Source organism: Rhamphochromis longiceps, linkage group LG15, assembly GCF_057381845.1.
Source record: "Rhamphochromis longiceps isolate RC_006_pf linkage group LG15, R_longiceps_female_GT1.1, whole genome shotgun sequence".
NCBI classification, from domain to species: Eukaryota; Metazoa; Chordata; class Actinopteri; order Cichliformes; family Cichlidae; genus Rhamphochromis; species Rhamphochromis longiceps.
In genome coordinates, this window is record NC_140571.1 from 27,325,297 (window position 1) to 27,344,149 (window position 18,853).

Genomic DNA, 18,853 nt, shown 5'->3' on the forward strand with positions numbered 1-18,853 from the left:
CAGGAAAGGATCAGAGCAGACATGTGAGGTCCCATCTGAAGGTCGCAGAGCTCTTAAACACGCAGGCTTCATGCTAATATTTGCATGTTTGGCTAACGAGCTAAAGGTATTAAGAAAAAAAAGTCTCAACCATCTTTGCTGAGCTGTAAGCAAACGAACAGTTTTTTAGACACGCTGCTAAAACTAAACGGTCCTCTGTAATGATGTTTTCACTGACTGTGTGCTCACTTCTGAGGGTACAGTTTGTTGGTGCCCATCCTATTCAGATGAACAGTTCACCCTGAATTATATTTTTGTGTTGTAGCATGTTTTCTTCCACTTTAGGAGGAGGGTTCATATAGCCTTTAGTATGTGGCCAGTGCTGGTGGACACAGAGTGCTGGATTTACCTGCCAGAGCTTCAGTGGACTTTGATTTTGTGTGGTTTTCATCACCATTTGATGATGTCATCTTTGGCTTTGTCTTTTTTTTACCTGCGTTTTTCCCGTGTTTCTTTTCTTTTCTACTTTTTAGCTGTACTGTCAGTGACAATAGCAATGAAGAAATACACTCAAAGGCAATAAACTGCCATCACCATCTCTACTTCATACCTTAAGCGACTTCTACAAGATATCTCTGTCATGTGTAGAAATGGATAAGGTGGACCCAGAATGCAGACTTGGAGGATGCAGTGGAAATACCAAAGCTAACCTTTAAATCCAGGCTGCAATCCTAGAAATCCAAGAAATCCTAGTAACAAGTGACAGAAAAAAAACAAAGTCTGTGTATCAAGTGGGAGAAATGTATGTCTGATATCTATCTACCTATCTACCTACCTATCTACCTATCTATCTACCTATCTATCCATCCATCCATCTATCTAAAAACTTTATAATGAAACAAAAACTGGATGATCTGTCCTTTGAAGCATAAAAATGGTGACTGTTAAACTAAAACTAAATATTTTGTATTAATGATGTCTGCGGGGACGCTTTTGTTCCAAGTACACTTCACACTCGTTTATGTCTCCCCGGAGAAAAGTGCTGTTGATTTTGTTTACCTGAAAAGGCTCTTTCCTTTTTTATGAGCCTAGCAGAGAGCCGCTGGCCAAACCAGGTTTATGTGGCTCTCTGGTCTGTTAATGAGGCCAGTGGTGATGGAGGCTATGTGCTCATACAGTTTATATTGTACATGCATGTGCATGTGTGTGTGTTTGCACGTCAGCTTGCCTTTCATCTCCTATTGATGCCGGGGGGCAGACACCTACAAGCTGCTAATCGTGTTGCTACAAGGACTTATTCACGGAGTGGTTTTCTTTTAATTTGACACAGTGGACCGTATGTTTTATGGCCTGAAAATAATGCACATTAATTTAGAAGTGCAGTGTGGATGGTTCCTGTGAACAGGCAAAAGCAAAGCTATGTGTATTCATTGGGGAAATATTCAGAAACAAAACACGGCTTCATATGAGAGCTGTTCTACAGGATGCCTTGAAGTCATCTGCCATCCTGCCAGACCGCAGAGAGAGAATTTAAATCTTGGTTCATCTTTGCCAGCTCAGAGAGGAACATGGGTTTTTTTTCCCAAGTAAAATCCAGCCAGGCACTCACATGGAAAAGCTTCAACGAGCTGAATATTGGTTAACATGCCACAGTGTTATTACAAGTGTCAACTGCTGGTTTATATGAAAATGCTGCACAATATTACTTTAACCGCATCTGGCGCCCATAAATATGGACAAACAGCTCTCGAGTATAAACATGTTTTCCACTTATCACGGTGAGTTATGGTGCGCTGTCCTGTGCCGAGTCATCATCTTAATTACAGTTCATGAGCTACTGTCAGCACGGCGACGCCCTGATGAAGCCATACGGGGCGAACATAAGCGCCTTTGCTGACAACGAAAGGAAATTTGCATTTTGAGCTGCTATGAGAACAGATCGCTTGTGTTTTTGTTTGTCTCAAATTCAGATATGCTTCATGTGGACAATTGATTAAGCGTCGCTGAAAAAATAACTGTGAATCTCTTCGTGCTTTTTCCTGTCATATATTTTGACAATAATGGCAAAGCAATTTAGTTGTCTAGCAAGTTAAATTAAAGCTCATTACCAGTGACAACTTTCTTCATCTGCCTCCACTCTTTCTGGCCCAACACTTTGTGCTGTTAACGGGCTCGGCATACCTGCTTATCAGCACGATGCTGCTTTTAATCTCCAATCACAACATCCTGCACAGAGACAAGAGGAGAATCAGAAAACAGAACAAGAGGCAAAAGTCAAAATAAAATATAGGACATGGACACGATCACTGTCAGCACAGTTAGTGCTGAAGAACATTTGCACACCTCAGAGGAGCCAGGATTTTATCTTCTCTCTTAGATTCACGTGATGGAAAAAGAAAGTTGTTGGACTTTTGTGAAGATGTTCCACCTTTGATCCATGACGCTTAAGTTCTAAACAGAACGCATGTGGTGCTTGGCACACTATTATCAAATAACGAACCGAGGTGTGATAAAAGGCGTGGGTCATTGCCATCACTAGGGTTTTACGAGTGAAGCTGTCATGATCCTGGGTCCTTTTGACCCAGCATTTTGTGTTTTCTCTTCGATTTTGGTTCTGTTCTTCCTTTGTTTAGTGTTTACTCTGTTCTGCCCGTGTGTTCCTGTTTTATTGTGAAGGTCTGCGTCTTATGTGAGTGTTTTCAGTTTGCCTCCCTAGTCTCGTTATGTTAATCACTCCCAGCTGTGTTTCCCACCTGTGTGTAATCTCCCTGTGTTCTCTGAGTGTATTTAAGTTGTATTTTCTGTCTTAGTAATTGCTGGTTCGTCTGTGTTGTTTCCCCTTGGTCTCCCTGCGTCTTCCCATTTGTATTTCTCCGGACCTCCCTGCATCCTCGTTCTGGTTTGTCTTATTAGTTTACCCAGTTTAGGTTTCCAGTTTCATGTTTTGTCGCCACCGCTGTTTGTACTTACCCACCCCTGTTAATAAACACTCACCTGCACCAGAGCTGCTGCCTTTTGTGATGGCGGCAAGATGGCAGATGGCGGCGCGAGGGAAAGAAAGCAGAAGAGGGGATGCCGGTCGGGCTCAGACGCTAGGCTACGCAAACATCCACACCGGCCAGCACTTCCGAGCCTTTTCCTATTGAACGCCAGATCCATCACCCACAAACTTGACGAATTGGAGCTACAGATAGCCAACACAAGCTTTGCACGTAACTGCAGCATTATTCTTATTACGGAGACGTGGCTTCACCCGCTGATTCCCGACGCTGCAGTCGAGTTAGCAGGCCGCACGCTACACCGGCATGACAGAAACAGCAACTCAGGTAAAAGCAGAGGAGGGGGGCTATGTGTTTACGTGCATAACGAGTGGTGTTGTAACAGCAGGATCATTCACACACACTGTTCTCCTGATTTGGAGGTTCTGGCAGTCTCGTGCAGACCTTTTTACATCCCGAGGGAGTTTACAGTAGTTATTGTGATAGCTGTTTATATACCGCCGGATGCTAACGTTAGCACGGCTCTCAGCCTCTTGCTCAACACCATAAACAAACAACAGCTTGCCCACCCCGATGGGGTTTTTATTGTCGCCGGCGACTTTAACAAAGCGTGCCTAAAGACTGTGCTTCCTAAATTTGTCCAGTTCGTGGACTTTGTGTTAGATTTGTATTGTTGATTGTCATTTATGCTTAGAAATATTTACTTATATATGCTTAGAGTTTTGTAATTAGTTGTAGATTGGTAGAGGTTTTGATCCTTGATAGTCTGCAAACTTTGTGTGTATTGGACAGCACTTTGGGAGCATGAGAGGTCATACCGTGTCTTATTGTTTTATGGTAGGATTAACGTAGTTGCGTCTGTTCTAGTCTAAGTGCTCTTTGTTTAGATGAACTGCAGGACTTCCTCACCGTGTTATCTAGGATGAACCATCTAGGGTGAGGGGGAGGCTACCCTCTTCCTGACCAAGGATGTTTGACCCTTTGATCAGCAGTCCACACACACACACACACACACACACACACACACACACACACACACACACACACACACACACACACACACACACAGGCAAGGTACTCTTTGTGTGTATGTAGACGTCATATGTTAATGAACTTATGCATATTCATGTAACCTCAATAAAAGAACAGTGGTACGGGAGAACGGACGAGACCAACTGGAGTCAAGCGACTGTCCGGTTCTCTCCCGTGCACGAGAAACATGAAGAAGCTTGCCTACTTGTGTCTTGCTTTGCAGTGTAATTATATTGTCTTCAACGTTCCAGCGGATGGGTTCAAGCTACAAACCTATCACTTTGCTACGAGAGGAGAACACACTTTGGACCATGTCTATTCAAACATCAGGCATGCTTTCAGAGCGACACCCCTCCCCCACCTGGCTGGATCTGACCACCTCTGCATGTCCCTCACCCCCACCTACACCCCCCTGCTGAGAAAAACAAAGCCCCAGACAAAGACAATAAAAACCTGGCCTGAAGGAGCCCTTTCTCAACTGCAGGACTGCTTCTCAACAACTGTATGGGATTTATTCTCCAGCCACAACCTCCAGGAGTACACGGACACTGTACTCTCGTACATCAGGAACTGTGTTGACAATGTCACCGTCAACAAAAGGGTCAGGGTGTTTCCAAATCAAAAACCCTGGATGAATAGCGAAGTGCAATCCCTCCTAAAAAGCCGCAACACTGCCTTCAAGTCAGGGGACAGGGCTGCGTATAGGGCGGCCAGGGCAGACCTGAGTAGAGGCATCAGGAAAGCTAAGGCTGCCTATAGGAGGAGGATTGAAGATCACTTTGCTGACAACGACCCCAGAAAAATGTGGCAGGGGATCAATCACATTACCAACTACAGAAGCAATAACCAGGCAACATCTAGGACTGATGCCTCACTGGCTGAGGATCTAAACCGTTTCTTCGCCCGCTTTGAGACGACCAAGCCCTCAGCTGCCACACCACTTCCACCCGCCCCCAGCACTGGCACACTAACACTTAGGGAGCACCAAGTGAGGTGTGTTCTAAGGTCAGTGAATCCCAGGAAGGCGGCAGGTCCTGATGGAATACATGGAAAGGTTCTCAGAGCATGTGCTGACGAACTGACCGGAGTCTTCACTAAAATCTTCAACCTTTCCTTGTCATCAAACACCGTCCCGCCCTGCCTCAAAACCTCCACCATCATCCCCATCGCCAAGAAGACAGCTGTGGCCAGCCCAAATGACTACAGGCCTGTTGCACTTACGCCTGTAGTGATGAAGTGCTTTGAGAGACTGGTCTGTCAGCACATCAGGGCCGGTCTGCCTCCCACTCTGGACCCCCACCAATTTGCCTACAGGACAAATCGTTCCACCGAGGACGCCATCACCATAGCACTCCACACTGCGCTGAGTCACCTGGAGCACCGAGGAAGCTATGTGAGAATGCTCTTTCTGGACTTCAGCTCAGCATTCAATCATATCATCCCGGAGATCCTGGTCCAGAAACTGTCTCACCTGGGACTCTCCACCCCCATCTGCCTCTGGATCAAGGACTTCCTGACAAATAGACCACAGTCTGTCAGACTCGGCCCCCACCGGTCCAGCACCATCACACTCAGCACCGGGTCTCCACAAGGATGTGTTTTGAGTCCCCTCCTGTTTACGCTCTACACATCCGACTGCTCCCCTACCCATCTCTCAAACACCATCATAAAGTTCGCGGATGACACCACAGTGGTTGGACTCATCTCAAGGGGGGATGAGTCGGACTACAGAGATGAGGTCAACAGACTGACTGAGTGGTGTTCAGTTAACAACCTCCAACTGAACACCACGAAAACTAAAGAACTTATCTTGGACTTCAGGAAGGGCAGAGCAGACCCGGCCCCACTTTACATTCACGGGAGCTGTGTGGAGAGGGTACACTCCATGAGGTTTCTGGGCGTGCAGATATCTGATGACCTCTCCTGGACTGCAAATACTACAGCGGTGGTTAAAAAGGCCCAGCAGCGTCTCCACTTTCTGAGAGTGCTCAGGAGGAACAACCTGGAGGAGAGGCTGCTGGTGACATTTTACAGAGCCACCATAGAGAGCATCCTAACGTACGGCATAACAACATGGTATGAAGGGTGCTCAGCTGCAGACAGGAAAGTACTGCAGAGGGTCATCAACACAGCCCAGAAGATCACTGGCTGCTCTCTGCCCAGCCTGGAGGTCACTGCAAACTCTCGGTACCTCAGCAGAGCTGGCAATATCATCAAGGACCACTCTCACCCCAGCAACCAACTGTTTGAACTATTACCGTCAGGCCGACGGTACAGGTCACATAAAACCAGGACAAACAGATTCAGGGATAGCTTCTTTCCCAGAGCTATCACCGTAGTAAATAAGCACAAAAACAATTGAACCTATTCCATACCGTCACTGTCATTATATTATGCTGCTATTCATACTGTCATTATATTAATGCTGCTATCCTGTATATATTGTACATACTATTGTTTGAGTACTTACGATTGGTTTTTTTGTACTTTTTATATTTTACATTTATATTTATTATTGAAACTTGCACCAAGGGAGTGGCACTCCAATTTCGTTGTACTCTGTACAATGACAATAAAGGCTATTCTATTCTATTCTATTCTTTTGGGTCCTTCCTACATTCCACACGGCTTGCCCCGGCAATCCGTGACAGTACGAACCAGCCACCATGGACCCAGCAGCAGTAAATCCGTCCGAGGAGCTCCAGGACGACGTTACATATAACGTGGAGATTCTCCTCGGGCTGTGGCTTGAAAACCCTCCAGAGGAGCTTCGCCGCACCGTCGAAAGCCGGCTACAACGGCTCTTTTCCGGCCTGCCATGGCTTCTAAAATCGCTTCCTCCGACCATGCAGGCTTTTCTCCAGCACACACCTCACCTTCTCTCAGCCACTCCTGCCTCGCTGCCTGACTCGCCGGATGTGATCTTGCCCGGCCCGTCGGAGCCGTCTGCGGGGAGGAAACGCCGATCGCGCCGCCGACGCGCCACCCCACAGCCGGACGTTCAGACTTCTAATTTACCGGCTGTGGTGAGTGAGGACTCTGTGTCTTTTCCAGACAACGTGACTGTTCTTTCAGGGGCTGTGTTTTGTGTGGCGGATGTCAACGCGAGCTGCGTATCGCCTGTGCAGCTACTCCCAGCTCAGTTAGCTCCCCCGCAGCTACCCTCAGTTCAGTTAGCTCCCTCGCAGCCACCCTCAGCTCAGTTAGCTCCCTCGCAGCCACCCTCAGCTCAGTTAGCTCCCTGGCAGCCACCCTCAGCTCAGTTAGCTCCCTGGCAGCCACCCTCAGCTCAGTTTCCAGTGTCCCCCTCAGCTCAGTTTCCAGTGTCCCCCTCAGCTCAGTTTCCCGTGTCCCCCTCAGCTCAGTTTCCCGTGTCCCCCTCAGCTCAGTCTCCCGTGTCCCTTTCAGCTCAGTCTCCTGTGTCCCTTTCAGCTCAGTCTCCCGTGTCCCTTTCAGTTCAGTCTCCCGTGTCCCTTTCAGTTCAGGCCCCAGAGCCACCCGTGTCCCTTTCAGTTCAGGCCCCAGAGCCACCCGTGTCCCTTCCAGTGCCGCCTGTAGCGCAGGCCCCAGAGCCACCCGTGTCCCTTCCAGTGCCGCCTGTAGCGCAGGCCCCAGTAGCTCCAGTGCCGCCTGTAGCGCAGGCCCCAGTAGCTCCAGTGCCGCCTGTAGCGCAGGCCCCAGTAGCTCCAGTGCCGCCTGTAGCGCAGGCCCCAGTAGCTCCGGCTCCAGTATCCCCGGTTTCACTCATTCACTCCATGCAGGGAGAAAGTCTAATATCACCTCAAGGGGCTTTTCGCGGTTCAGCCGCCATTGGCACAGTTTGCCGCTCCAGGGCTTCCCCAGAGGCTAGGTCTCAGTCCCCAGCTGATTCTGGACCCCTGAAGTCTATGCAGCCACCTGAGAACTGCACCATGTCAGCGTTGCCTGGGCAGAGCCAATGCTCAGTGCATTGCCAGTTGCCTTCGTGTTTGCCAGAAGACTCCATGACTGCTGGCTTAGTGTTGACTTCTGCTGGAGGGTCCGAGGGACCGCTCCGGCCTTTGTCTCTAGTCTCCGCTGGAGGGTCCGAGGGACCGCTCCGGCCTTTGTCTCTAGTCTCCGCTGGAGGGTCCGAGGGACCGCTCCGGCCTTCGTCTCCTGTCTCCGCTGGAGGGTCCGAAGGACCGCTCCGGTTTTCGTCTCATGTCTCCGCTGGAGGGCCCGAGGAGCCCGTCCAGCTTCCTACCTCATCAGCTGGGGGGCCCGAGGAGCCCGTCCAGCCGCCTGCTGCAGCTTCATCATCCTCCTCGCCGGCTGCAGCTTCATCATCAGCCTCGTCTGGTCCAGCCTCAGAGCCTTCATCCTCGCCTGGTCCAGCTTCATCCGAGTCTTCATCCTCGCCTGGTCCAGCCTCAGAGCCTTCATCCTCGCCTGGTCCAGCTTCATCCGAGTCTTCATCCTCGCCTGGTCCAGCTTCATCAGAGTCTTCATCCTCGCCTGGTCCAGCTTCTGCCTGTGCTTCGCCTGGTCCAGCTTCTGCCTGTGCTTCGCCTGGCCCAGCTTCTGCCTGTGCTTCGCCTGGTCCAGCTTCTGCCTGTGCTTCGCTTGGTCCAGCTTCAGCTTCAGCTCCAGCCTCGCCTGGTCCAGTTTCATCCTCGCCTGGTCTAGCTTCAGCTTCAGCTCCAGCCTCGCCTGGTCCAGTTTCATCCTCGCCTGGTCTAGCTTCAGCTTCAGCTCCAGCTTCGCCTGGTCCAATTTCATCCTCGCCTGGTTCAGCTTCAGCTTCGTCCTCGCCTGGTTCGGCTTCAGCTTCGTCCTCGCCTGGCCCGGCTTCATCATCTCCGCCTGGCCCGGCTTCATCATCTCCGCCTGCTGTGGCCTCAGCCTCGCCTGGCCCGGCCTCGTTTGGGTCTAGAGCTAAGCGGCCGTTTTCTAGACCGCTGGCTAGGCTACTGGCCGGCCACCATCGCCTGAGTGGCCGCCGTTGCCTTCCGCGCGGCCGGCCCCCGGACCGCCATCGCCTGAGTGGCCGCCGTTGCCTTCCGCACGGCCGGCCCCCGGACCCTCTTCGCCTGAGTGGCCGCCGTTGCCCTCCGCGCGGCCGGCCCCCGGACCGCCATCGCCTGAGTGGCCTCCGTTGCCTTCCGCACGGCCGGCCCCCGGACCCTCTTCGCCTGAGTGGCCGCCGTTGCCTTCCGCACGGCCGGCCCCCGGACCGCCATCGCCTGAGTGGCCGCCGTTGCCTTCCGCACGGCCGGCCCCCTGAACTCTTCTGTTTTGGACTCCTGTGCTGTCGGCCCCCTGGCCGGCCCCCTGGTCTTTTCTGTTTTGGACTCGGTTTTCCTGTGCTTTGGTGTGCTTTTCTTTTGGTTTTGGACTTGTGTTTTGTTTTTCTTTTTGTCTTCTGGCCTTCTGGTGCTCCTGTTTTGTTTTGCCTCGAGCCCTCCGTCCTGGACCCGCTCCGCCCGCCCTGGTCGGGTTGTTTTCTGTTTTTTTTGTTTTGTTTTTGGGCTGTCGGGAGCCAGCCCTTGAGGGGGGGGGGGTTCTGTCATGATCCTGGGTCCTTTTGACCCAGCATTTTGTGTTTTCTCTTCGATTTTGGTTCTGTTCTTCCTTTGTTTAGTGTTTACTCTGTTCTGCCCGTGTGTTCCTGTTTTATTGTGAAGGTCTGCGTCTTATGTGAGTGTTTTCAGTTTGCCTCCCTAGTCTCGTTATGTTAATCACTCCCAGCTGTGTTTCCCACCTGTGTGTAATCTCCCTGTGTTCTCTGAGTGTATTTAAGTTGTATTTTCTGTCTTAGTAATTGCTGGTTCGTCTGTGTTGTTTCCCCTTGGTCTCCCTGCGTCTTCCCATTTGTATTTCTCCGGACCTCCCTGCATCCTCGTTCTGGTTTGTCTTATTAGTTTACCCAGTTTAGGTTTCCAGTTTCATGTTTTGTCGCCACCGCTGTTTGTACTTACCCACCCCTGTTAATAAACACTCACCTGCACCAGAGCTGCTGCCTTTTGGGTCCTTCCTACATTCCACACGGCTTGCCCCGGCAATCCGTGACAGAAGCCACTGTGAGACCTTGCCCCATCCTATCATGTCAGGATGGGGCAAGGTGTGGCTGCGTGATTTGCCACCCATATGGGCGTCATGGGAGTTTGCTGTTCTGATTCCTTGTTGTGGTCCAACACCGTGAAGAAAGAAGTTAAAATCTTAATAAAAAAGAATGAACAAAAATTTGCAGTCCAAACAGATGGCGGGTGGCATGAGCAGAGTTTGACATCCACAGTTCAGTTGTTGGTAGTCAGACACTGGAGACAGCACAGCCACATAACACATAAGAACAACTGCAAAATGAGACGGAGTACAATACGACGCAAAGCTGGAAAACGGAGACGGCTAAAGTACAGCTCATGAACGAAAGTTGTCTGATACTCGCATACTTGAAATAGGCAGTGGCCATGTGAACATGAAGCCTTACTGGAGAGGGTCATGAGCTTAAGGTTTTCGGGGTTTTTGCTGTCTGTGGGAGATTTGGTTCTGTTAGGGTCATCAGGCTGGTCTTGGAGACAGGGTGAGGAGCTCAAACTAGAACTGCTCATTTTCATTTTACTGTAAGGGGATTTAGGCATCTGATCAGGATCTACTGATATGTGTGACATCCTCCCAAAGGAGGTTGATGTTTTTGGATGCATGGGCACCTAGACTAACTTGTTTAGTCTGCTGACTCCCAAACCTGAGCTTTGATGAGGTCTAGGACTGAAGTCAGGCTTTAAGTTCTGGCTCACGGTCCGGTTTCTGCCAAAGGTGTTGAAAAGGGGTGAGGTAACAGACTTGGTTCAGACAAACACCAAACTGGCAAAACTGCTGGTTTAGAGGAATACTGCTGTGAAGTAAAGTTTCCTTTCATTGGAGCTAACTTGTCCAAACCAACAAAAGTAGTCCAGACCAATAAGTGGGTGTGGTATCCTGTTCCTAAAGAGCCCAATCTCCATCTCCCCCCATTTTCTTCCTCTCACGTCTGTACTGTGAAAAAGAGACCGTGGATTATCTGTCTGCTACAGTACACTGAGGAAAATAGAAAAGAGGTAATAGAAGCACACGGAGTAGAAAATGGGAGATTCGTTGTGCTGAGGTTGTGAAAAGAACAGGAAGGGGAGAAAATGTAAAAGCGAGGGCAGCACTGAAAAACCGAAGCAACATAAGAGAAGGTGACAGTCAGTCAGAGTGTTAGGTTAAAAAAGAGGACGAAGGGAGAGAGCTGGAGGTAGATTATGACTGGGCACAATCCTCAGCCCTCCTCACCTCTTTTGATCCACATGCTATCCACGATTACTGAATTCCTGCTTTTTCACTCGGCTGAATGCTGCGATGATTTGCTGACATCTCTCGAACACATTCCTCTCAAACAAAGTCTCAGCTTTCTCCGTCTGCCCGTCCACCCACTCTGCTGAATGGTCTGTGAATATGCAGCATGTGTGGGCTGCAGCCAGGCTCGGGGTTACATTTCAAATGGCCAAAGTACTTAAGGAGCGCTTGATTTTTGGCTGCAGTAAGCACACAGTTGGTTAGACAGGCTGTCCATGAAATATAACTTTGAGGGCTCGATCTGTGCAAGCAACCAATCTGCACCCACCACAGACCTCAAAGTCCGATTGATTAGAAATCTGCACGCCATTAAAATGGTGTGGGAAACTTTCTTAAACAAGCAGCAAACACTTTGAGAAATAGAAGATTGTGTTACTCGTCTGGCACTCTGTTCAGTGTGTCCATGTCTTCATGTCCAATGCATGCTGGGATAGGCTTCAGCTCATTACAAGCCAGAAATGGATAAGCACTTCAGGCACTTGGGTTGAACCTTGATCACATAACTGTTAGTATAAAAACCCAAAACTGAGCCGGACGGATGCAGCCAGGTCTGCTGCGTCAGACTGGTATCAGGCATAAACACAGTAAGCCAGAGTTACTCCAACCCTGAGAGTACATTTTACATCTGCGGTATGGAGCTGAAGTACCAACCAGGCAAAGTAGCTTAGTGCTGGAGGATCTCACATTTACCGTCTCGGACTCCAGACTTATTTGTACCTGTTAAACAGGACACCATCTTCAGAGAGCTTTTTTCCTGCTTTTTGTGGATTTCTACCCTTTCACACACACACACACACACACACACACACACACACACACACACACACACACACACACACACACACACACACACACACACACACACACACACACACACAGGAGGTGTTGGCGATATAAGTCACGCAGAAACATGCTAACATCAGACTGTGATCAGTGTAACGGTGTAAAGATTGACATGTGAGCTTAAAATATGACATCATTATATGAATAATATATATTCTTTCATTTCTTTTACTTTATTTTGAAAAAATTTTTTATACTTTGCGATTATTTTTTCTAAAATAAAAAAATCTTTAAGCATTAACCAGTGTAAAGATTTCATTGTGTTTATCAGACTAAAAATCTTTCCTCCTCTCCTCCCAGGCGTCTTCCCAGTGAGCAACGCAACCCTCAATAATAACTGTGACCCATCTGCGCTGGGCTGCCCAGGTACGAAACGATCACACTCTTTGACACAATTGCTGAAAAGACCGCTTTCCCCCCGTGAACGTCCTCTGTTGTTGTTTGTTGTGTGTGATGTTCACGGCCAGACTTGCACTGAGCATTTGAGCATTTTTATTGTAAAGAAAAAAGTGTTGCCAGGAATCTTTAATAAGTAAATTCAATTAGTTTGTTAAATCGAAGTTTATCAAACGATAATGTATTACTGTCTGTGGTCATGCATACTCTTCTTCTTGGACCAAAGAACCAGAAACAAAAAGACAAATACCCTGTTCTTCTAACAGAAATTTTGAACTGATGGAGTTACAGATAACATCAGTATGTTGGGTAACGCCAACTACTGGAGATTATGTATCGGAATTTCAGGAGCAGGACCACGCTTCCAAACACGCTCCTTCCGGTTGTCATCTACTGTATATAGGCTCCCCCAGTTCTGCAAGCTGTTCATTCTTGTTTACGTGCCCCACCCTCCCTCCCTGTTCTCAATTCTTTAACTTCTTCATTTCTATTTAGTGTATGGGGATCTGCCAGGCCCGGGAGCCATTGCCAGTCCCCTTCGAGGCCTTCCCCAAACCGCAGCTCAATTCATGTCAAAGCATTCACTTTTACCTACCAAAACACTGTCAAACCTAAAATGAGGACGTGGGCCCAGCTAGTGAAATCATATGTAAAACACAAATGACAACAAACATTTTTGATCAGTTCTTCCTTTAAATGAAAACATCTTTTCACAAAATTGCTTCAGAGTCTGCATAATTTCATACATTTTTATTATGAAGTAAAAATGGTAAAAGACTATTGCAGGTAGGTCTCCGTAGGTCTCACAACAAAATCAGCTGTAAGATTTTGTCTTAATGAGTCACTGACTTTACCTTTTCTGTTACATCTGGTTGCTTAATCCAGATCACAGTGACAGACACACTCACACCAGTCAAAGTTCATTAAAGCTTAGACAGAAGTGAAGAACACAAAAGTGAATCTAGCACAACATTAACCTTTTCAGATAAATATTTGCTCAGAACAGCTGATTGGCAGATACCAAGAATAAATTATGGGGTTCTTTAAACATGGGGTTTGTGCCATTGCATCGCATCTCCTTGGTTGCATTGATGTCTTTTCCCTCTGACATTAGTGCTGTCAAAACTGTCAAATATCTATTAGTCTCTGTTCTTAGTCAGCTCTTCACACTGTGTTACAGTTTGGTGAAAAATGCAAGGGCTGTAAGGACCTCAGAGGAAGTAAGAAGGGAAAAGAGTTTTGACCATGAAAAAGTGACAGTTTGAGTGTTTGAAGGCGAATGGAATATATACAAGAGCTATAGTGCTGGGGCTGAACCTGACAGTGTATACACTTTGAACTGTTCAAGTACAGAAGGCATTGTACAGCCTTGACATCTATATAAAAGTTTTCCTCAGTGACCACATGAACTTTTTATAAAGGTAAACCAAGTGCATCGGTGCCTACACTTCTTATTCAGCTTCACACTATGATGGTTTTTTCTGTCAAGCTTTGCTTTCCACCTTGTGAAGAAGTGTCTAAGGGTCAGGTTTTTTGGGAATGTGCTCATAAGAGAAAGACGCTTAATTGAATTTTGAACATCCTGTTAAGAAAAACTTTCTAAATGAAAGCAGGCTCAGGTTTGGATCGAGATCCTTGGCTTTCCCCAAAGCCCTGAACATATTCTAGCCTTTAAGCATTCCCAGTGCTGTCAAACTGCTCTGAACAGTGAAGAGATGCTAGTTTGTTCAAGGATGAATCTGGCAAGAGGTGAGAAGATCAATATAATTGTGATCAACAACTTTGTTTGTGGTGTTTCTAGAGAACCGCATTTAATGATACTGCAGGCCGGTCACATTCTGGTGATGTCAGAGTTTTGGAATTTGGAAGCCAACGCTGCATAATTTGAAGAGCACAGCTTGTCCTTACCTAAACCTGCAATAAACCTTATGAACTTCTTCACGCTGTCATTGACTTTGACAGTTTTTGCGATACAAACCTCGTTCTCCCGGGTCAAACGCCTGTGCTTGACTCCTTTGTCCAGGGTTTATTGTACTTCCTAAAGCTTTTCTGCCAGAAAACCCTCAGTGACCTCCTGATCATCACATCTGTGTTTGCTGTTAGGTCCTTCTGTTACTGACTGGTGCATAACTGTTAGTTGGGACATGAAGAAAACAGTTACAAATTAAAATTTCCAACATTTACACTGAAGATTTGGTGAATACACAAAAAGAAGATGAATTTTGGGTCAGTTTTCTTATTTAAAGCAAACATATGAGAAAAGAGAAAGTCGTGCAGATTGCAAAACCCTTTGATTTATGGTTTTGGGCTTCATATGTGACATTAATGAGCCTGGACAAGAAAAGAAAGCAAAAGGGAATGGAATCTCAGTCAGATTCATTCAAATGAGGACATTCTTGAAATGGAGACAGATGCTTCACTCTGCTTTATTCATTTAATCAGCCTTCATAAGTTCAAGTGGCTGATAAAGGAGGAAAGAATAAAAATGGGCATTTGGCCCATGTCACCTACTCTCACCAGTCTACGTGGATCTGCCAAGAATCTATCCAGGAATGCTCGGTTAATTACATTTTCTAATTCCAAAGTAGATCATACCCGAAGAAACAAAATAACGTTTTTAAAGCTATATCCCCCAGGGTGCCGTTCAGCTGCTGCCATAGCCATTAAAACTGGAATGCTGTCCCTGCACAGATTGTGGCCCTCGAGGAAAATGGACCTCCACCAGTTTCTTTTGCTCAAAGAGGTCACATGATCCAAGACTTACCAGTGAGCTCTGGTCAGAACAGTAGCTGTGGGCCAACTAGTAATGTGACCCAATTGACCCAATGTGAAATGTCAGTTCTCACACTGTCCAGAACTATGGAAGCCTCAGAGGGACATACTGTATTTCTAAAGGTCAGTTTTTGTGCGATTGCGCCATGAGAGCATGGAAGTGAAGCCAATTAAACTACAGTTTGTGTTGCAGGATAGAAATTAAGAGCACAGACAGCTCAACAAGCCATTAGAAAGGGTGATAATATAATAACTCGTAAGCTCGATGGAACAAAGAATAAATGGTCAGCTGAAGAGTAGAGCTGTTAGAAAGTTATGGTGGTGGTCTGAGGAGTGAAGAAGGCCTGAGTGGGTGTGCTTCAGTGGGTGAAGCTAATTCAGGTGTAGCTGTCCTGAAAAACATAACTCTGACTTCTGTTCGGGAGATGTAGGTGGAAGAAGTTAAATGGAACCACAAGTGAGTGAGCAGCATTGTCTTTTTTTTCCCAAACACATTTGACTTCACTTTAACTCTGAAGCACAAACTTCTTTTCATGAGTAGACTTTATCACCTCTTGTTTCAGTCCACCTCTGAAATCCCTTTGATGGTACAGAATTCATTGTTTCAAAACCTCATCTGTGACCATGCTTAGACTCAAGCCTTTCCACATGACATAATCAAACTTAATCTGTGTAAACCGTCTCATGGCTTTAAACCCTTTGGTCAACAAGAGCTTGGAGAAACTCTGGAGACTGAGCTGTGTATGTCAGCTTGACGATGGCAGGAGAGGAAGCTCGGGACAAAATAAAAATAAAAAACCGGACTGTGTGGTAAGTTTTGACAGCAGCCACAGTCTCAGCTGTTAAATCCACATCACTTATTGGTTGGTTGCTGCTGGTTAGTGTGATTATGTTGTAAGCGGTACACAGACCCACACAGTCAGCTTTGATTAAAAAAAGAGAGCTTTTATCATTATGACTACATAACTGTTGAATAATTTGCATTCTTTATTAACGATGCTGAGAACACTTGAGAAGCCCAGATCCAATACCCCTACTGTGTACATTTAAGATGTTCATTCCTCATCACATCCATTTATCATCCTTTGCATCTGTTTCTCTCTCATCCCATCACATTGTCACTACCACCAGCTGTTTCCTCTCCTGCCACCTCATCCACTGACTCCACTAACACCATCTACACTACTAATGCCAACACCCACGGTAAGCAACCCTCCTCTTCATGCAGCCTCTGTCCTTCCTTTCCATCTTCACCTTCTCCACTTCTCTGTGCCATTTTTGTTCCCCTCAGTGCTTTTGCTTTATCATCACCTCCTCCTCCCCCTACTTTCCCTTCTTCCTTCCATCTTTTTTTAAAATGATTATTAAACATTTTTGGTTGGTTTTAAGCTTCTGGATTTTTCAGTCAAATACCTTTTCTGTAGAGGCTTCCCCTTTTTTCTTCTGTTTCATCTAACTCTAATTTAGGATAAACTTTTTAGGGTTCATCCAACATCCACAAAGAAAGACCTTTTTTATGGAACTCAGTTATAGTTCATCACCACAAAGCCGTTATTCTTAATGGTTTTCAGAGAGATTTCCCTCATAAAAATCTCAAACCTTTTTAGCTCTGCCATATTTGACCTTCCAGGAAGCCATGAAAAGTAGCTTGAAGCTATTTTGCCCCTCTAAGATCAGTTTGGTCATTCTCTTATTCATTAACTACCTGTGAGAATACTCAACTAATTCAGCTCTGATGAACCCGTCCGCTTGACAGACGAGTAAATTATCTAATGCTGCGTTTGAAGACGGAGTTCATCAAACTTTTCATTAGTCAATTAACCTTTCTGTCGTCCTTTTTCCAACTGAAAAGTTGTAGCTCTAAATGAACTTTCCCAGGAATTTATGAAAAATCAGCTCTCTGTGTTTGATTAGGATAATAAGAACTTTTCATTCTTAATGGAATTTTAATGAAGCACCGATATGTGCTGCTTACATTATATATATCTGTTTGTAATATGTGCATGTGAGAGTTTTAGACCTTCTGGAACATTTGCACTCAAACTGGGCTTTGGGAAAAAGCACACGCTCACGCTAGCATTAAAACCACTTTGTTTTTGCATGTGTCATCCTCTCGTCCTGCCTTATCCTTTGATTTGTCATCATCAGTCCTCTCTACCATCACTCCATCTCCCAGCATTCTCTCCACTCGCATGCCTCTAACCTCTATCATCAGTACCACCGCCTCCGCTGCAACCAGCCCCTCCTCTTCTGGTAAGGCTTCATCTGCTTTCATGTTTGATTCCTGTGCAAAACCTAACAAAGATAATAATAAATGAATGTGTCCCCTAAACTATTGAGTTTACGATTAAACAGGCTGAACAGGAAGCCTCAAAAATGGCCGTTACCTCTAAACGCTAATCCATAAGACTAATCAATGGGTTCCAAGAGAACACATATACACAGTGTGTACATAGAGAAATTGTTACTTGAAAGTTACATGAGGACTTTTATCTCCCAAATGTCATCAGGCTAAATAATTTTGCCACCTTTTCAGGTGGACCCCTCCCAGTCTAGTCATGAAAATTAAATACCAGTAAAATTACACATCTAAGTTTCATCATAGGCTTCCTTCAGGTTGGCGCATAGCTTATTGTATCTGCAGACAGTCACATGAAGAAGAAAATCTTCACAGGATTTATGCAGCCTTACCAGCAGGACAACAACAGTTTAGTCTTTACCTGCTAACCATGCAGGTGAATTCTACGACTCAATTCCTTGTCATTCCTAACATTAAAAGTTTACCTCTCCTGTGACTACATAACATTTAATCTTTAATCAGTGGTATTTGTGGTGTTAGATAAACAGCATAGATAGAATATTTCTGTACCAGTTATTGTTCTGGCAGTCGACCTTTGACCTCAACAGTGAGTGGTAACAGTTGTTTGTGTTAGAATAACCTGTTCAGTGAGCAAGTTTCACATTTCTCATAATGCATCATTAATGTGTCGTTGAATCCAAGCTACTTTTGTGTTACTGACATAATCCAATCTGATCTAATCAGTTTTGCCTAATACTACCATCACCACCACCACCAGAGCTCCTACCTCTGCATCTACCGATACTAATGTTTCTGCATCCAGCAGCACAGCACATGGTAAGGTAGCTAACACTATCTTCATATACAGTGTTGTCAGTAGCTGCCATTCTTTATGACTCTGTTAACAGCTGTTTTTGTTGTAATTAATCTTTTTTTTAAAGAAAGATTAAAAAGCTGCTGCTAAAACCCAAATCCAAGTGGACACGATGGTAAATGGTCACAGGATTTTGTAACCATCACACGAAACACTACTTTTTTTCCCAAATGATGTGACTTCAAAGTTCAAAATATTGTAGTTTTTATAAACTAAAATAATTATGTAGTCATATTTTACAATCCAGTAATGGATTTGATTCAAATTAGTCTTAGAATAAGGAGAGAAAACTTACACATGTGGAAAAACTCGTATAAATTGTCA

General features: G+C 46.1%; 1 protein-coding gene across 3 annotated transcripts in view; it reads left to right on the top strand.

The window, feature by feature from the left end:
- Positions 1 to 18,853, top strand: part of adgrg6 (adhesion G protein-coupled receptor G6) — a 99,946-nt gene that overhangs the window by 43,894 nt on the left and 37,199 nt on the right. The window contains exons 7-10 of one of the 3 annotated variants that reach the window (XM_085383230.1): positions 12,489 to 12,554; positions 16,488 to 16,559; positions 17,505 to 17,609; positions 18,400 to 18,492. In XM_085383230.1, the coding sequence (XP_085239356.1) occupies positions 12,489 to 12,554; positions 16,488 to 16,559; positions 17,505 to 17,609; positions 18,400 to 18,492 (336 nt within the window). The remainder of the gene's footprint in view (positions 1 to 12,488; positions 12,555 to 16,487; positions 16,560 to 17,504; positions 17,610 to 18,399; positions 18,493 to 18,853) is intronic. The other 2 variants (XM_085383231.1, XM_085383232.1) reach the window with 2 other exon arrangements.